Raw genomic sequence first — 19,336 nt, 5'->3', positions numbered from 1 at the left:
CCATCAATTCTCCAAATTCCATCAAGTTCAAATTCTGGTCAGGCTTCTAGCCCTGAAGCCTCACTAATCCAGCATAGCAATCATTCAGCTCCTTCCCTAGGGCCTGCTTTGAAGAAAAAATTAGACAAAAAAGCCCTTTCAAGACCAAGCAGCAGAGTTTCTTGGGTCAGAGTTTGCAGCTGAGGAAGAGCTGCTCCCCACATTGGTGCAGTTGGTGCTGTACAGAGGGACACATTTTTAAAGCAAGTGCACAGTCTCTTATAATGTACCATAAATCAGATATCCTCCTGCCTGCAGGCCAGAAGGTGAAGGGCACCTTTTATACTGACTGAGTGCACATTATTTTATGGGAATATTGGCACTGCTATGTATATATGTCCAGGGGAGATGGGCGAGGGGAGGGCTGAGGGGAGCAGGAGTGCCTTTCTTTGCTGACTATGGCCTCTACACTAAAAGCCCATTCCAATTTAGGAGTCAAAGAAGCTGAGAAAAATTAACGAGATAAAAGAGTGGCTATCTTGTTTAGGCACCACAGTAAAAAAAAACCCACAACAACAATAAATGTGAACTTGACAAAGAGCAATGCAGAAAAAGGAACAGAGTTGAAGAGGCATTTTGTGGAGTAAAAACTGTTGTCATAAATATTTAACTGAAACCCAGAAAAAAGCTCCCATTCAGCATGTAAAAAAGTAAGCAAATTGGAGTAGAAGTTAAGCCAGTGTGATATTAAACTGATTAAAGATAACAGATGGTACCAAAATGCTTGTGTCAGTATTGAGTTTTCTGAGTCTCATCTTAGACAGTGTATTTTACAGAATCACAAAATCACTGCTAAGGTTAGAAGAGACCACAGTGGGTCATCTGGTCCAACCTCCTTGCTCAAGCAGAGTCATCCTGGATGTACAGGATTGCATCCAGACAGTTCTGGAATACTTTCAGCGAGGGAGACTCCACAGCTGCTCTGGGCAATCTGCTCTAGTCCATGGTCACCTGCACAGTAAAGAAGTTCTTCCCCATATTCAGGTGCAACTTCCCATGCATCACTTTTTGCCCACTGCCTCTTCTCCTATTGCTTGGCACCACCAAGAAGAGCCTGGCTCTGTCCTCTTGACCCCTTCCCTGCAGATACTTAAAGACACAAATGAGATCCCCTCTCAGTCATCACTTCTTGAGGCTGAACAGGCCCAGTTGTCCCAGCCTCTCCTTGTAAGAGAGATGTTCCAGTCCCCTCATCATCTTTATTGCCCTCTGCTGGACCTGCTTCAGGAGCTTCATGTCTCTCTTGTACACAGGAGTCCAGAATTGGACGCAGCATTCCGGATGTGGCCTCACCAGAACTGAGTAGAGGAGCAAGATAACCTCCCGTGACCTGCTGGCAATGACCTTTTCTTATGCACCCATTTTTGGTTTTTTCCTATAAAAACAAATATATAATAAAATGTAACATCTGTCCTACATCAAGAGACTGAATTCTCCAAGGAAAATGAATTTTGCCAAATACTCTTCAGTTTTAGTCTTTCTCCATCTCAGGGAAAATTTGGCAACATTTAGCCCTATTTTCTAAGACATCTGTTCAGTCACATAAAAAACCAAGCTGGACAGGTTTGCCAACCAAGACATTACCTTCAGAGAAACCAAGGCTCTTTTATTTAAAATCCACATGAGAAAATCGTTGTGGAGAGTTTAGTTTCATCATCTCTCTCTGTTCTCATAGCAACCCTGATAAACTGGGCATGAATCCAGAGCTGGGAATTGAGTTTACACTTTACAGATTACCTGAACCACAAACCTACATTGCTCCCTTCCAGGCAGGTTTGTGCATTGTTATGTTCCCAATCCCTAGAGCTGGGCAGGCACACACCTCAGATGTGCCCGTGCCAGTGCATGGAGTGTCTGCAGTTCTCTCCTGGGAAACTGTTCCTCTTCTCCCTACTGAGAACAGAACCATGCCAGGACTGGCAGGAAGCACAGAAGTCACTGTCTGGCTTTTCCCTCTGTCTATAAGTCACTGGGAATCTGCACAGATTGAGCACAAGGGCAGGATCAGGGGAGGCATCATGGAACTTCTCCAGTGTGGAGGGACTATTTCTTCCAGCATGACTGATGGCAACAATGCCCTGCAGACCTGAAGAGGTTTTCCCTGCACTGGCTGGACCCAGTAAGAACTGAAGGCTCATCTCTCCTGAAATCATTGAGCAAGGAGATGGAAACACAATGTGCAGTGTCCAAACCACAGAACAGCAATAACTATAATAAAGCCTCGATCTTGGCCTTATTATTGAGCAATGTAAGGATGGTCTGGGAGCCCAGTCCCTCAGGGAGACAGAGTGCCCGAATACCCAGTTAGCTCATGGCCGTCACCACAGGCTACCCTTTAGCCAGCTTGGTGATTGTCAGCTCTTTAGTGATTATCAGCTCTCTTAGGATCTCAGCTCTTTGCTTGCTAGGTAGGGTGTCCTTGGCTGAGGCTGGAGCAGACGCGAGAGAGGAGAAGGAGAAGGCCTGGGGGTTCCACAGCGATGGTTTATTGGGGAGTTTGTGAAGGGTTCCAGCGACAGCTCTTCTTCTGTCGAATGGGCTAAAACAGCCCCTTTTTATAGGGTATAGGGGATCCAAACTTGTCCAATAGTAAGGGTTAGGGAGAATGACCTATGAGGTTACAAAGATAAGGCTAAGGCGCGGGGGGTCGGAGACAGGAGCTTATTTTGCTGTCTCATCCTGACTCAGCAGTTCCTACTGTTAAGTCTCAATCCTCCATGCAGCTCTCACAAGCTCTATGGAGTCAGCTACAAATAACCACTGACCAAGGGCATGAACCAAGGAGCAAAGGAAGATTTTGCACTTTTGCCTCAGAGGTTTGCATGAAATCTTTTTGAAAGATAGGAGATTTTCTTTAATATCAACCAGTGTGCTGCAGAGACAACTATTTTCTCATGGGACATACAAAGTGCATTGCAGGAAGGAAGGAGTGATGTGAAGAAGGGGGTTGAAATGGAGGGATGGTTGAAGCGCTGCTGGGAATCTGGGACCTGAGGTGGGACCCACATGGTGGGAGACTCTGAAGAGACACTGTGGAGTTCAGACACACATGCAGCTACAATTCCACCACAGACTACTTAGGCCCCCAGCTAGGAAAGAGCCAGACGGAATGTGACCTCCTGAGAGAGCTGTCAGGCATGGCTGGCAGCAGCAAACTCAAAAAGAAAAAATGTTGTTGGGCAATGGAAACCTTGGAGAGGCTGCAACTAGAAAGGCAATATTCCTTGAAAGCTCCCTGGGCTCACACATATTTATTTCCCTGAGAGGAAGATGGGCAATGTTCAGTACAATATTTTAGCCACATCTATTTCCTCAGTATCACAAATACAGGCAAGACCTCACCACATGGTTTTTGGGAATTACACTGGGAGGGTCCAAAGGAGCTGAAACAGGGTAATGTTCCCCCAGCCACTAGGAATGGGCTGTACCTTACCAATAACAATACTCAATTAAATCACAGCAGAGAGAAAACTGATAATAAAGGAACAATTTGTAGAGGTGAGGAGGTAACGTTGAAGATTGGTTTAGCTCAAAATCTGAATTAGGTTCAGTAGGTAGGGCAACTGCCTGAAACCATGAGAGATGAAGGATTTGCATCAAGACAATGGTGAAATGATGTGATTTCCTCTAATTTCTTTACTTTACTCATGGTTCCCAACTTTCTGCAGCTCCCTTTCTGTTCACATACATTTCTTTCCATTGTCTTTCCTCTTCTCTTTTCTAGCTCTCTTTTCATGAATTCTGAAGAGGATATTCTATTTCCAAGAAAATCTCCCAGTCTTACAACCCAGAACTAAAGAATAATAACAATAATAATAATAATAATAAGAAGAAGAAGAAGAAGAAGAAGAAGAAGAAGAAGAAGAAGAAGAATAGCAATGATGATAATAATTATATATATATATATATGATAGACCTAATATAGTTTAGGTAAACAATATTTACCTAAAATCTTGGAGCTGAAAATCTCACAGTTAAACAACGGTAAACACAGCCTTAAGGAGATAACTTCTCAAGCGTGGGCAGAGTTTCAATTATTTTTAATTATGTTGACATTGATATAAAAAAATTAAACTCTCAGGTGCCAGAAAAGATGCCATATAAAATTCCAATAATTTTAAGATATACAAGACCAGTGTTAAAAACCTTCTTTAGATTTATACCTTTCAGCACTTGGAAAGCCATTTCTAAGCCCCTAATTAGAAGGTAAGTGCAAATAAGTAGTGTTATTGCAGAAGAGTTTTACAAAATATTTTTACAGTTGTAAGAACATTTTAAGCAATATAGTCTATTATTTTCTGATTTCCTACAACAATTGATTTTGTTTATTGGCATTAATTTAACCTAAATATATTTATTCAGCCAGTTGATCATATCCTTTCTTCCTTCCTCAATAAAAGGTTTATCCTGAGGATTGATATCTTCTCTTTTGCGATGCACAAACCCATGTGTCTGTCCAGGGTAAATTTTAACTTCATAATCAACTTTACAGTTTTGTTTAAGCTTCTGCTCCAGCAAGGTGACCTGTAACACAGAACATTCTATGTTGGCTGAGTACAAAGTTAACACATTCTATATTTACAGTCCCAAAGCTGTCCTCATTTTTTACTTTTCTGAAAGACAGACATAATTTATCCTTGCCACTGCTTTCTCTTCTACTAATTTTATACCTAAATGCATTTCTGTTACTGCACTTGCTTTATTTAACTAGGCTTTTTTTTCCCCAGTAAAATACCAGCATGTGACTGCATAAAATGTGTAAAAATATTACATGGATTACTATTAACACCTGTAAAGGTAAAAAAACCTACTGCTCAGCATCATAAGATTATCACGTAGTGAACACTGTATGAGTTGCTGCTGATAGACCACACATTAAAAGAATTGGGGCAAGAGTTTGAATTAGAAGTTGAGGGAGGAGGGGCAGAGAAAAAATCAGCCGTTAAAAGTGACTGGAATTTTTGCTAGGAAAGTTAAAGCCAACATCACTCAATAAAAATGTGTTTTCCTTTGATCCCCTTGGCAGATAAACATCTTTCTCCAACCAGTCTCCACTGAGGCTCCAGAAAAAGGCTGTTGACAGAGTAACAGAAAGGAGAATCTATGCAGGACAGGGGGAAAAGGAAAAGGATAGACACAGGATCTTTTTAGTTCTCCTACAACAAGTGATTCCAGTGGAACAGGCAGATTTTATGGACCATTGGTAACACTAGAAAGGGTCTCCTATCTTAAACTTGACAGAAGGCTTTCTTTGGATTCTTGCTCTTTTCCTAGGAACTGAAAATCACCCAAATTTTCAAACAGGAACAGAAAATGCTTTTAGTGTCATGGTAAAACTTTTTGATTTGGGGATAAACAACAAAAATTTGTGTAGAAGTACTCTAAGAGTTAGTAAAAGAGAAAGAGAAGTACAAATTCTTTTTCTACTTTGTGTTCATTAAAACCAAATTATAAAACAAGCCCGAAAAGCATTAAAAAGACAAATATCTGTGATGGGAAACTCACTTGCTCCAATGGAATAATGTTATCCTTCTCACCAAAAATGAAGAAGGTAGGATGCAGCAAACTGTGTTTGTCCTCAAAACGGCTGATCACTCCTAAGGAAGAAGAAAACATACATTCAAGAAGTTATGCCACCTAAAGTAGCTAAAACACTACAAAATTTACACAGTGAAACTTCAGGACATTTTAATCAGTTACAGCTGATCAGTTTGTAGTGGAATTTAACACACTTTGCTTTAAAGTCCCTTTTGTTGTGAAATGCCATTAAAGATAACATCCATTGTGTGAAATCAAGACCAGAGATCAGTTCTGTGGGAAAAATCAGGAAAGAACTGTTACACTTTCTCCATTTTCGCAGGTTGCTTTAAGCAACTGCTTCTGACCACTGTTAGAGACAGGGTTCTGTGAAAGATGGACTCTTTGGGACTGCTCACCTCTGGCTTGGGAAGATAATTTTTAAGATAATTGTGAATCTTGATCATTCCACATACATGGTTACAATTTCAGTGTATATATATTTACACTGATATGATTTCGTAACAACTAGACATAGTAATTTTGACTGTTCAAATGCATTTGAATAAAAGTTACAGAAGAACTAACCAGCTGCCACCCTGGCTACTCTTTTCATTCCTGAGATTATTACAACAAAAAAGTAAAATATAAGCAAGTAACACTGATGAATGGACTCAACTGATCAGCATATCAGCGCGGCAAAACAATCTAAATAATCTTTATGGAAAAATATCTTCAAATTGCTTTCACCTCTAATTAATATAAGTTGGTCTGGGTTCTGTAGAAGTACAGAGGTTAATAAGAAAAATATCAAAGACAGCATAAATGCATTGAGTAATGTGTGAGACTACAGGGTTAAAACAGAGAGCTGAAAATGGGTCCCATTAGTAATGAGGGACCACTGTCTAAAAGATGCAAAAGATGCGCCTAGAAGCCCTTTTGTCATCGCCATAAAATGAATGAGGCCATGGCGTTTGGCACTATGTTCACAGATGTGATCCTCATTATGCCACTCTTTAAATACATAGATCTTTCTGAGTACACTTGAGTGTAAAAATGTGAGTGTGCAAAATCAAATCACTCATAGATTTATAATAAAATCACCTTGTTCCACTAGAAGTCACACTGAATTTTGTTACAGCAATAGCCCTAAAGAATTGCTTCCTGCACTGGTATTCTGCTCAGAATGCAGCAGGTATTTCAGGCTCACCATAGAGGGACACTCCAGTCTTTACATGGGGATTTTTCAGCATCAAATGTTGCACTGCTGCTCCACCCCAGCAAAACCCAATGACACCAATCTTCTCGGCACCACATTGGTCCTTTAGGTACTTGAGGACGACATCAACTTCTCTGAGACATGCAAATGAAAGTGAGTTACAGCTCTACCCTGTTTCTCTGCCTCTTTGGCGGCTGCTGCTCAAAGTCTGGGTGGGCATCAGTCTGCTTCTGGGACAAAGTGACTGTCTTTGCATCACTCCTGGTTTTTCTCTTTCCCTTACTTATCAAATTGTCTTTATCTCAACCCATGAGTTTTCTTGCTTTGTTTCCCATATTCTCCCCCCTGTTCCTCTCATGGCACCAACTGAGTGATAGTCCAGGTTGTTGGCTGCTGGTTGGGGTCAACCCACAACACTACTTTACTATTATTCATTTCTAAAATACAAGGCAAACTCCAGGGGAGAAGACAAAGGAGAAAATCAGTCTTCCTAGATCATTGTTACTAGGACATGAGGTGATTTTATGAACAGCAGTCCAATTATTTTCACAAATAGCAGTAGTTATCATGTAGAGGAACACAAATAAAAGTTTGAGACCCACAGCCAGTCAAGAGCATCCTGTTATCACAAATGTGACTTATGTGCAGAACATCTCTCACAAGAATGAAAAATATTTTATAAAATTATGGAAGCAAATTTCAGACTATTTTTTCTAAATCAGCAGGTACTTTATGCAATCAAGCTACGTGTCAGATAAAAATGGGAAAACACAAAAAAGTGGGAAAGCAGTATGCTTTGAACTAGCTGTGATCTGATGGGGAGCAGAAGAAATGTTCCCTCACTGCATAGTGTTTGCATTTGCACCCTATCTTAAATCCATGGAATTTGTGCCTTCCTGAGGGATCCAAGTGGCAGAGTGAGCTGCATTTTCTAGCCTTTGCTGGCTTTTTTCATTCATTCATTTTGCTTCTACTTTCTGCACAGACAAACACTGGGAACTTTTATGCTTCAAATGTCTACTTTTATCTGTAAAGCACCACTCACATAACCGTGAGCTTGTCCCATGAGCTGCATGAACTTTCTATTTGTGGACATCCAGCTATATTTGACCCACTAATAATTTAGGATCTAATTTTACATTTTTACTGAGGTGAAAATTCCTATGAAATAGGGATGTCCCCTTGGTGGATGAGGAACAATGGCTGTACTTGTCTATTTTGCCGGCATCTCGTGTTTTCACCCAGTCATTGAAAGATGCCCAGTCATTAGAAGGTTTCCAAGCTTCTTGTCCCACAAAAAAATCTGGGCAGATGGCTCTGCAAGAAAAACGAGAATATTTTATGTCCATGAAATAATACTGGAAAGGGATTAAAGGGAAGGCCATATGAACTACACAACAAATTCATTTGCTGAATACATAGTACTTAGCCCACACCAAAGCAGTATACCACCAACCCTCAAAAATTTTCTACATCTAATAAGGAGATTAGTATAATTTCCAGTTACATTTTACCTTGTTAAAATTCATTACTTAATTTGATAAATAGTTAAATGTAACTGAAAATCCTTGGTGGTTTCCTATCAAACTTAAAAAAGAAATTTAAAACCAAACCAAAGAAACTACAATTTACACGGTACATATGTTTAGCCTGGAAGGAACACTAACCCAGTAATACAGGAAAGAGGATACTCAATACACTTTTCACATATTTGAGAATTTGTTTCTCTATTTGGCACAAGCTGGTACACTTTCCCTTTCTAGAAAAAGCTTCAGCATCTTTGGAATTTTTACCATAACAGCCAAGTTGCACAGAGGAAGGGAGGAAGCAGGCTGCTAGAGGCTCATGAAGATGAAAGACGCAGAACAAAATTTTCTGTTTCTCCCCTCTTCTTCTGTGCTTACCTACTAACTCGTTATGGTAAGACTACTCAATTATTTTAGATTTCTTTCATTGTTTTACCAGAAAGCTCCTTAGAGAAAGGGGTAAAGAAAGACTGTGAAATTATTTGTGTTTGTATGGTTTATATGAAAAAAGGGAAACAGTTGGTTCAACAAACTTTCTTATTAAAAAGACATTTCGAAAACAGTAATATTTCTTACATGTATCCATTAGTTGTTAGCATATCAGCAATATATCTGGTGTTTGGGAGTTGCCACCCAAATATGTCGTGAATCACAATGACAGCTTTGTCGGTGTTGGCAGAAGGTTTGCAGATGTACGCCTTGATGTGCCCAACTTGCACCTCCTGCCCACGGCCTCCATAGTCAAACCTGTCCCCAATATCACAGGGGCAGGGCCTTGATTCATTGGCCATGGGTGATACTAAGGAAAAAAAAACATGCAGTAGTGAATACCAAAGCGTGCCACACTGAAAAATGTCAGCAGTATCATCAGCTATTGAATTTTTTAATCATTACAGTAATAGGATGAACATGCTCATTACTGTTTGATCTAAAATGAAGCATTACTCAAAAAGCCCACTGGGTTATTTAATACAAATAAGTTTATTGTTAGAGTTTCTTATGTTATGAAGTCCTCAGCAGGGACCTGGTACATGCTAGGATTTCCATGCCCTACAGTGAGTAGTACAGTAAAAATAAAGTTAGGAGCAAGCAGCAAGGCAACCATCACAAACTATTTACATAGTGATGAAGCCAGTCCTTCCACTCTTCATCATGTGTATTTCCTGCCAAGAATGCATAGCTTTCTTTAGTAGACAGTAAAGGCTTAATACAAGACTCAGCATTTTAAAGAAAAAAACCGACAACTACTGTGTAGAAAGATATAATAACACAGATTAAGCGTTATCTTTTCATCCAGGACTTAAAATATTACATAGCTGAAATTTTCAGTGTCAATAAATCCTTTTTCTACACAGCTTTAGCCTCAAGATTTGCAGACTTTTGAAGAAGAATACTGAGGAAAGATGGAAAAAAAAATGTACCTGCACTGAACATAAAAAACCAAATTCCTAAAGTTGAGCCAAATCTTTTATCAAGAAGGTAAGAGTAGGGTATGGTTAATTTTTTTCAAACTATTGCTTAAATGAAAATAAACAAGTAATTCACAAAGGTCAAAAAGTACCAGCAGAATCTAAGACACCTGTAGGTAGCTCCTTGGACTCAAGTTAATAATTTTCTGCCATCAAGCTTAAATTAACCAACTGAGTGAACAAACCTGAATAATTCCTTTGAATATTCACAGAGCATCTACAAATGATTCAAGAACATGGAAAGAATTTAGATAAAGCCTTATCCAAGCTCTCTACAGATAAATCATGTGTATTACCATAGAAACTTTGCTAGTAAAGAAACAAGGATCTTCAAACCCAAATCTGTCAAAAATACAGACAGAAATAGTAAAAAGCAGATTACTGAACTGTCCCTGGACATGTGGGACTTAAAGATTTGTGGCAGTCAAGGGACAGCTTTAGGAAAGCCAACAAACAACTTGGCAGCCAGAAAATTTGGACACAATTCTAGAGGCCAATATATTCTGGATTTGCAGACTTTAAAATTCAGAATCTTCCAAGCAGCATCACCAAGCTAGATTGCAGATACCAGGAGATGTCATTTTTGCAGATCAGTTCAGATCAGTTGTGTATATTTGAAAGCTGTATTATCTCTGGGCACACACCTATACAAGTATTCTACCTTTTCTTTTTTAGATAAGCCACACCCATAAGTGTACTTTTTTCTCTACAGGTTGTGGTCTCACATACAGGACTTCTAATTTAAAATATGTTTACCAGGAAAAAATGAATTAATAAATGATCATATAAGGCAAAACATAGTCAAATGTATAACAACAAGAAGTTCATAACTAATTTTCCATTCACAAACTGCTTCCTCTTGATTAGACTAAATCAGACAATAAAAGAAAACCAGGGATTAAATATTAAAGACACATATACTTCAGAAGTCCAGAAACAAATACAATGGCCTTACTGGTATATCCTCAAAAGCTTTAATTGAAAACATTTCATACTATCTGATAAAATGTAAAGCAACATATAGAACATGAAATATTTCAAGATGTAAATATATTCACCGATGAAAACATCTCCAGATGCAAGACTCTGAGGGATAGCATTGGCTTGTATGGTTTACAAGCCATGTACACTTGCAAGCTCTGTAGCATAGGCAAGACACTTCAGTGTTTCTGCCCCTGCTGTAGTACATACAAACAGTATCTCTTTCCATTCCTAAGATGCTACTGAAACATTGCTTAAAAATTAATTTCCCCCTCTTACATTTATCAAAGCTATTATTTTAGGAGGATCTGAAAACCCACAGCCTTGGTGTACCACCATTTCCACCTGCAAGCACTTGAGAATTTACTGGAAGACCAAACAAGAATTGATTTTCAGATACTTGAATCTACAAATGTAAAGATATTGCTGTGTGGCACTATCACTTTAAACACACTCTCCTGAGTCTTCCTCCTCAGAGGTCTTCCCCACCTCTGGAGGGAAAAATAACAGGTTTCTGAACCATCATCTCAAAAAGAAAAAAAAAGGAAAAAAAAAAAAAAAAAGGGAATAAAGTAACCCCCAATTGCATTTAAATGAGCCTGCACTCTGCCTGCAAATAAAATGAAAGTCTCCCGAACATGCTGAGTCACACCTCGCAAGCGCTTGTTCTACGTTTCTGAGGGGAAAAGAAGAAAAAAAAGCCACGACTTAAAAAAACAACCCAACCAAACCCGCACATACCTGTAGCGCTGCAGGTGTGCGGGGCTGCAGAAACAGGATGCAGGAGCCCGGCGTGGCTGAAGTGGATCCCCAAACAAAGCGCTCACTCCCAAAACGAAAGGGGAGAGCGCAAGGACCGGGTGCCTTTAACAGAGAGTTACATAACTTCCTGCCTTTATCTTGGTGCCCGGCCGAGGGACGAAGGCCGCTCTTTTTAAAGCTGCTCATTTCACTGCCACCGTGGGCGGGGTGTGCTGCCATCGCTGGGCAACGAGCTTTCTTTTGAACTTGCATGAAATGGTATTCACCCCCGGAGGGCTTTTTCTTTCATGTTTCCAGAACATGTTGATTTAGCTGAACAATCCAGTTAGAAAAAACCCTTTTTTTTTTTTAAGGTTGGGGTCGGTCCACTTTTAAACACTACATTGGCATAATTAATTCTCGAGACTATTTATCCATGGGTAAAAGGCATATTTGTACTCATCAGCAGGGTGAGGTAGTGAAGTAGAAATATCATTTCAAAGCTTTATACTAGACAAAGGTTATACACTACAGGAAAAATATTTTCTCTTCAGAATGAAAATAAGTAGCATGTAAGAAAGTAATAACTTTCTAGATTGCTGTACCTCCATGCTTTTTAATAACTTTCAAATAGAGACATTTTTATCCTACCACAGGATACTTTATGCATTTTGTTTTCTTTTTCATTTTTATTTTCTGGCTGACCCTTGTATCCTTCCCATTCTCCCGATTTTCTTTTTATGGGATTATTAGGATTATTTTGTAAAGGCCTTTAGCTAAACATATTAGCAATCCAAAATTCCCTGTTTCCTCAGAAGTGCATCTATGAAATAGACTAAATGTTCACTAGTCTAACACACTTTTGTCTTACAGTTTAGTCCTCATATATAAGGTGTTTCCTCATATTTTAAGTAACTTCATTAGTGCTTTTTGTTTGCAATCCCTAAAATAAAGTTAGACAAATGAAAAAAAAAAGCCCATCCATTATTTCCTTTCATAAGGCTCAAACCCCAATTCTTTTGTTTTATGGTTTTTGGCTCTTCCCGTTGTGTGCCACAAATTACAGTACACAAGGACATTAGGTACTCCATATCAACTTTAGAGAACAGCAGTCAAATAAATGAGAGAACAATTGTGAGTTTTCATCATTCCCAGAGAACAAAAATGGCAGCAATGCTTGCAGAACCTTCTCTCCACTTGAGCTGTTTAACCACATTTCCACTTTCTTAGTCATGTGGAAATATGTAAGACTATTCCACTTTACCTTAAAATTAAGGTTAAACTTTGGAAACTGTTTTTGATTTCCTGTTGTTTCATGTTCCTTGATAGGCAATCCATGCTGATTTTTCACTTAGAAGTCAAAACTTAATTCAATGCATCCACAATCTCTGTACATGCATTTGGCTGCACTTCACAATGTAAACACTTGCCTCTCTCAGATCTCACATTTCCAGCTCCTACTCAGAGACTTACAGTTTTATCATGAATATTTGGCTGTACTTGTAGGAACTATAATAATATATGTTATATATATTATACATATATAAAAAATACACATATATAAAATACACATTTATGTTCAGTAGCTGTCTACCCTTTCATTTCACAAAAATACTGCATGTCAGTTTGTTTTTTTTCTTTTTGCTTAGTCACAGTGTTAGTGTTGCAGTTCACATGCCATTCCAGAATTTATGAATGACTGCTGTTCTCTAAATAGATGTCCTGATCGTCCTCTCCCACATTAACAAACCTTCTAACACTAATGGAACACCATTAATGTGGAGTTATCCATGTTTGACACTGGGGCAAATTAAGGCACAATACACTTCCAGATTTCTGCATTCTTCTCCTGGAAAATAAGTGTTATGACAGCTGTATCACCCAGGAAACAGCTGCATTTATATATTACATATAGGTGGTGTCACACAAAAAACAACATTAATCAGCAGTTTCAGGTCAGAATTCTCTGAGGATCTCCCCATGAGAAAGATGGAGGGACATTAGCAGCATATAAAGTAGGAACACCTTAACAATCCCATTAAGAGAAATACAGGTCATTAGAACTGTTGACTATCTTTATGTGAGAGACACCACAATAAATATTTCTCTGATGGTGTATTTAATTGGAGAGACTGTCATTAGTAAAATTAAGACTTCCCTAAATTACATTTTCTCCCCATTTAAATGATATGCAGCCATTCTCTGTAGCACTGAAAAGGTGAAAAGGGTCATAGATACACTCAGGTTTGGTTTTCTAATAGCTTTAGGAGTGCCTGATGAAGATATGAGGCAGCTGGGTTCAAACTAATGATCACGAGCTTTTCTCCCTCTTTAATTATGAGGCATAATTAAACCATAGAAGTCACAGTCACAAGGTGAGCTAGAGCTCAGCAGCTCTAGCAAGTTCCAAAAGGGTCTGGCAAATCCACAGACTCTTGGTCCACCAGTGGCCATTTGACACAGCTGCAGGAGTGGCATTAGAAACTTCTAGCTCAGAAATCCCCTGAAGCACAGGTTGCCAGGATGTTTAGCAAGGGGGCATATTCCTTACTGCTGGCCACAAATGGAGGATGGGTGCTGAGGAGGATACAGTCTTGAGCTGATGAGACATGGAGAATTGTGTCATATCACTGACAGAAAAACTAATGGACAAGATACATCATGCAAAAACATGGATTGTTTTTGAAATGTGAGATTTCTTTTTCAGGGAGCAGCCATGGTTGTAAGCCTCACATTGAAATGTCCTGTCTGCACATTGCAATGCACACTTCAATTCCTGAACTGGTCAGTTTAGGAATCTACGGTGTTTCACTGGACCACAGGGAATCCAAGAAAGTAGAACCCCCTCTGAATAACTTTAGCCACAAATTTTGAAAGATGTGTGCTCCCTTACATCACCTGCTAAACACAACTCTGCCACCAGGCTACAAGTCAAAAAAGCTTCATCTCTCTAAATGAGCTTCACCAAGCAATGTGTTTGTGTTCCTAAATTTTGGGCTTGTGATTTGTTTGGAACATAGATGAACAAGGGCCATACTACACAGATTAATTTACCTTTAGTCTGACTTCAAACACTAATATGAATCTCAAGGAACTGGAGAGTATTTCAAAGCATGTTAAAGCATGGCAACCACTTTTGCATTCAGGTTCTAAAAAAGTTGCTAAAAGGAGGCCTCCCAATTGCAAAGACATGGACATAACAAAGGTATTTCCTATGTGAAATATATGGCAGTGCCACATACACTATAACTGAACAAGAAGCCTCTAACAGGCACGTTTGGATGCAATTTATCACATCCTACATGGTTTATGGGTTCCTAGACCAGTAGAAAAAAATGTCATACAGTAAAGGATAGGTCCCTGAGTAGAGTACTCCAAAACAGCAGTGGAATTCTTACAAAACTTTTCTGCTTGGGTTAGTAACCATACTTTTAGAAAAGAGAGAGACTTAAAAAAAAAAATATATATATATATATATATATTATTCTTTGCCTAGGTTACATTAGCCCTTCTATGTCTAGTTCTATTTTTCTTCTTGGTTTTTTTGACCTTCATGCACTATTAGGAGGCTGAGTTTTAACTCACAATTTAGGATGGAAATTAAAACATGCAGAAATCAAGATGATGGAGGCTATTAGCATATTTGATGAAGGGGAATTAAGTCATCTTTTGCATCAAAAATGAAAGATTTAGGGTTCATGTGGTTGAATATATCATCAAAATCTTTGATTAGTCCTAGAAAGCATGAAAACAAAATCTCCAATTGACATTTTAGGGGAAATACAGACTCAAATAGAGCATTCTGCTTCTGCAATGAGAAATTTTCGTATCTCGCATAATATGTAGCCATACATACTAGCTTTATTTTCAGGCTACTGGTATCATGGCTCCTCAAAAGATACATTTCTAGAATAAAACTCTATTTAAGGCAGTTTCTTAGTATAGACAGAATATCTGAATTCAAACTCCAAAGATATCTTCTGTGCATACAAGCTTGAGTTCTTTCAAAATGCCTGGGAAAAACAATGTTTAATAAGCGGTCCAAAATGTACATTCTGAGAACATCAGGAAAGGGCAGCTCAGCTATCCCAGCTTCTTGAGCAGAGCACAAAAGGAAAGCTGTTGTTAAAATAAAGGAAAGCTGTTGTTAAAATAACTGCAGTCCAACTTTACAGAGCAGCTACAACAAAAAAACCACTCTCTGCTCCTGGGTGAAGTTCTGACTCTGCAGTATGCAGGGCACTAGTAAACAGGAAAAAGGAAGCTAAATTGGGAAAGTGACCCAAGGACAACATGTAGGTCTGTCCAGATCCAAATTAAGGACATGTCTGCTATGACCCTTCCAAAACTAGGAACGAATATCCTCACCACCCTCTTCTTTGCATAGTATCCTTCCAACTCTGCTAAAAATATCTCTCTTCATCAGGTGATAGCCTCATTTGAAAAAATGATGCTGCACCAAGTGTTTAGGCTACACAACATGCTTATGCATGTGTACCTGCTTGTAGGACACATTCCTGGATTTACCTACCATAGAGAGATGCACCGGCCTTTAATTCCAAGTGTGTGATCACCAGGTGACCTACATCAGCACCACCCACTGAAAAACCAATGCCCCTAGTTTCTTTGCACCACACTGCTCCCTCAGGTGTTTGAGGGCAGCATCAACTTCTCTGGGACATGTAAGGAAATGCAAATCGAGCAGCCATAGTAAAACCAGTATCTGAAAATAGGAAAATCCAGAGGTGCAAATGTGACTGTCAATATTGTGCTGCTACTATATTTTCTTTTGCATACTTTAAAAAATTAATTATTTCAGGTAAATGTTAGAGGTTGCTAATATGATATCATCAGAAAGATAAAAAAGATATCTCAATGGGATTCAATAAAAAAAAGCAACATAACTACATCCAAGAAAACCTAATAGGATGGATTGGAAAAGGATGGATATTGATTACACACCTACCTAAGAGTTAAAAAAGCTTGCCATTCTGGGAGAAGCTGGACCAGTTTTTGCTTTGCAAATTTTGATAGAAAAGTAGTAAAAACCTCTCTAGAAAATACCACTTATTGGCCAGTGAAAGTGCTGACGGTAACTGTAAGTTGTCATCTGGGATATTTGTTGCAGGGAAGTCAATGTAACAAACATGGTAGGTGTTTTCAGAACCTACAAGGTAGCCTGAAATATATCTTGCTGAGATGCTGTGCTCTGAAAACACCCGTTTACTCCTGTAGCATGTGTCACCATGCAGAGACAGTAAAGAGAAAGTATTGCTGGGAGCTGGGTGGCAGTTCAGGCTTTTATATCACCCCCAGGCTGTTCCCAGCCCCAGTTCCTCACCCCCTTGGGCACCAGTGAAATTCCCCAATAAACCAGCCTGGAAAACACAGCGTTATCTGCCAACATACAAACACACACAACAAGCAAAGTGCCAAGAAATTCCTTCCTGACTGAAGCTGACACTTGAAACGTGTGAATTGCCTGTAAGAAATGCCAAGCAGCGCCCAACCCTGTCTTCCCATTGCAGCAGACAGGGGGCAGATTCCAAGCTAAAAAGTTTCCAAGAGAACTGACCCCTGTGAGACAGAAGCACTCTGGAAATGGTCCAGTTATGTCTCCCATAACCTTCTCACCAAATACCCAAGCTCAGCAACGTTCGATGCAGCTACTCCCAATAATCCAAGATATTTGCTCTCCCAGGAAAGTTAATTAGTTTGGCCTCTAATTAGTCTGACCCCTTCTCAGGGTTGTCTTGCCAGCAGCTTCCCTCTCTGTTATTAAGGCAGCAGAGCCTGCTAGTGACAAGTCTTGGCTGATAAATGCGCAGGCAGTGCTGCACACAGGAGGGGTGTGATACTGCTCCTGGCTCCCAGCTCCATGTTCCTAGGGAGCCACTGGCCCTCACTCTGCCTGGTGATGCAGCCATCACCTCCCTGGGGGCAATTACACGATGCTGGGAAAGTTCTCTGGCACAATCAATAACTCCTTTCTTCTTTCCACACAACACCTTAAAGGATCAGTCTGTTAAACTCAGTGAGACATCAGATCAGAATTATGGTTTCTCATTATTTGAGTCAATGAGCACTTTTAAACTGGGCTTTTTGAAGCAGAGGAAGCAACTTTTGTCAGCAGCAGATGACAAAAATTCTTCACCAAGCCACTACTAAGAAAGTTGTCCTTGAATTCTCTTCAAGGCAAATCATTGATTCCATCCGCTTCTAGGAAATAATTTCAAAAGGCCACTTTTGCTAGTGTAGCTAAAATAGCTGCATCCAATCTCAAAGAAAACAAAACCAAAAGAAAGCCCAAACCAAACCAAAAACAAACCGAACAAAAAAAGTGGGAAAAGGCAGTTCCTGACAGCAGCAGGCAATGTGATATCCAGCTCCCTGACATTTTACTTGGTATTTTCCTGCCATCTCAAGTTTTCAGCCAATCCTCAAATTCAGATCACACATCAGAAAGCGTCTAAACTTCTCTTCCTCAAAACAGTCTGGGCAGCTGGCTCTGCACATATAGACACAAAAATCAAAATTGAATTAATTAATCAAACACTGAGATTTTTTGGGCCCTTCATTGCATGGAAGATTTCTATCCAGACATAGTCTTGATCTCTTTTTTCCTGAGAAAGTAATGTTTTTAAATAACATTGTTACCTATTCCACAGAAATACCTATGAGCAATAGAAAACATTTAAATGTATCTATAAATGCTTTTTTCAATGATTAAACCACAAAATACATTCTGTGATACAAATCTGGAAAATATTAATACTCTTATCTGTAGTATTTAACCTGTTCTTCCTGGGTTTGAGTACATAATTTGAAACTATACACAGTAAAACAACGCATGATCTTGTAAAAGATGATAAAACTCTGTCCTGATTACAAAAAATTTACATTTTGCATACAGCATATAGCATTTAACCTAAATCCATCATTGATGGGTTCCATGTAAACCAAGACAATTGCATAAAATAGTTGTTTACTACATGGCACGTGGTGAGGCTTACTTATGAGCTAGGAAAAAACCAAAACAACAGATGCCTGATGGACTGAGGTCAGCAAAGAACAAGTGAAGGGGAACTGTGTGGGAAGAAGGGCAGCAGTGTTTTACTCATCTGGTGACTGGAAAAAGGGAAGTGCAGTAAGAGTCCACTTAGTACTGAGTTCCTGCATCACAGGATGCAAACCCCAGCTCAGGATGACCTTGGCTGAAATGTGTCTCATGACCAGCAGCAGCTGTGACTTACTAGTGGAGGACAGAGTTTCCTGGTGCAGAAGGGACTCTGGAGGCTGCCATCACTAGGCCACCACCAGGTGTTGCTGTGTGTTCTCCCAAGCCCATCCCAGTTGGAAGCAGTGGGATCCCTGGGAAACAGCAATCATCTTTCACTAAATAAAATGTCTTTGGCTCTCTCCGTCCCCAGACGCACCTCATGGATGTTATTGAACATGGTGAAAGGACTGGATCAGTTGGGCCTAAATCAGACTGAAGTATGTTGCAATCATTTATTTTTCTTCACCTTGTTTGATAATTTCTATAATTTCTATTAAAAAAAATCAACAATGACACCCAGAGCATAAATGTATTTGGAAATGTATAGGCAAAACTGTGCAGCCTTTGCATAAGAATCTGTCAGAAACACTTAGTGCTTTGAAAGTGAACCTTCCCAAACCCATGCAGAAGAACAGTTTTTCCCACTCAAACTGATCTAATAAGGCAATAGTAGCCATCAGACTTAATATGGTCTCTGAAATGGAGTTCCCATAGCTCCTCACCCCATGCTGCACTAGGAAGAATCTGTCTGTTTTCCTCTCAGTAAGCACTGATGCTCCAGTTC

At 39.4% G+C, this 19,336-nt stretch overlaps 1 protein-coding gene across 1 annotated transcript; it reads right to left on the bottom strand.

The window, feature by feature from the left end:
* Positions 1–4,279: 4,279 nt before the first annotated feature.
* Positions 4,280–11,647, bottom strand: LOC115917588 (carboxymethylenebutenolidase homolog). Its single transcript, XM_030971746.1, has 6 exons — positions 11,493–11,647; positions 8,878–9,100; positions 7,985–8,092; positions 6,767–6,909; positions 5,545–5,636; positions 4,280–4,563 (listed from the first exon to the last, which is right to left on the bottom strand). The coding sequence occupies exons 2-6, from the start codon at positions 9,090–9,092 to the stop codon at positions 4,384–4,386; spliced, it is 738 nt and encodes a 245-aa protein (XP_030827606.1). The 5' UTR covers positions 9,093–9,100; positions 11,493–11,647; the 3' UTR covers positions 4,280–4,383.
* Between the last annotated feature and the right edge of the window lie 7,689 nt (positions 11,648–19,336).

The sequence above is a fragment of the Camarhynchus parvulus genome, chromosome 2 (assembly GCF_901933205.1).
Source record: "Camarhynchus parvulus chromosome 2, STF_HiC, whole genome shotgun sequence".
NCBI lineage: Eukaryota > Metazoa > Chordata > Aves > Passeriformes > Thraupidae > Camarhynchus > Camarhynchus parvulus.
The sequence above is the reverse complement of the archived record's forward strand: the minus strand, read 5'-3'. Positions and strand labels throughout refer to the sequence as shown.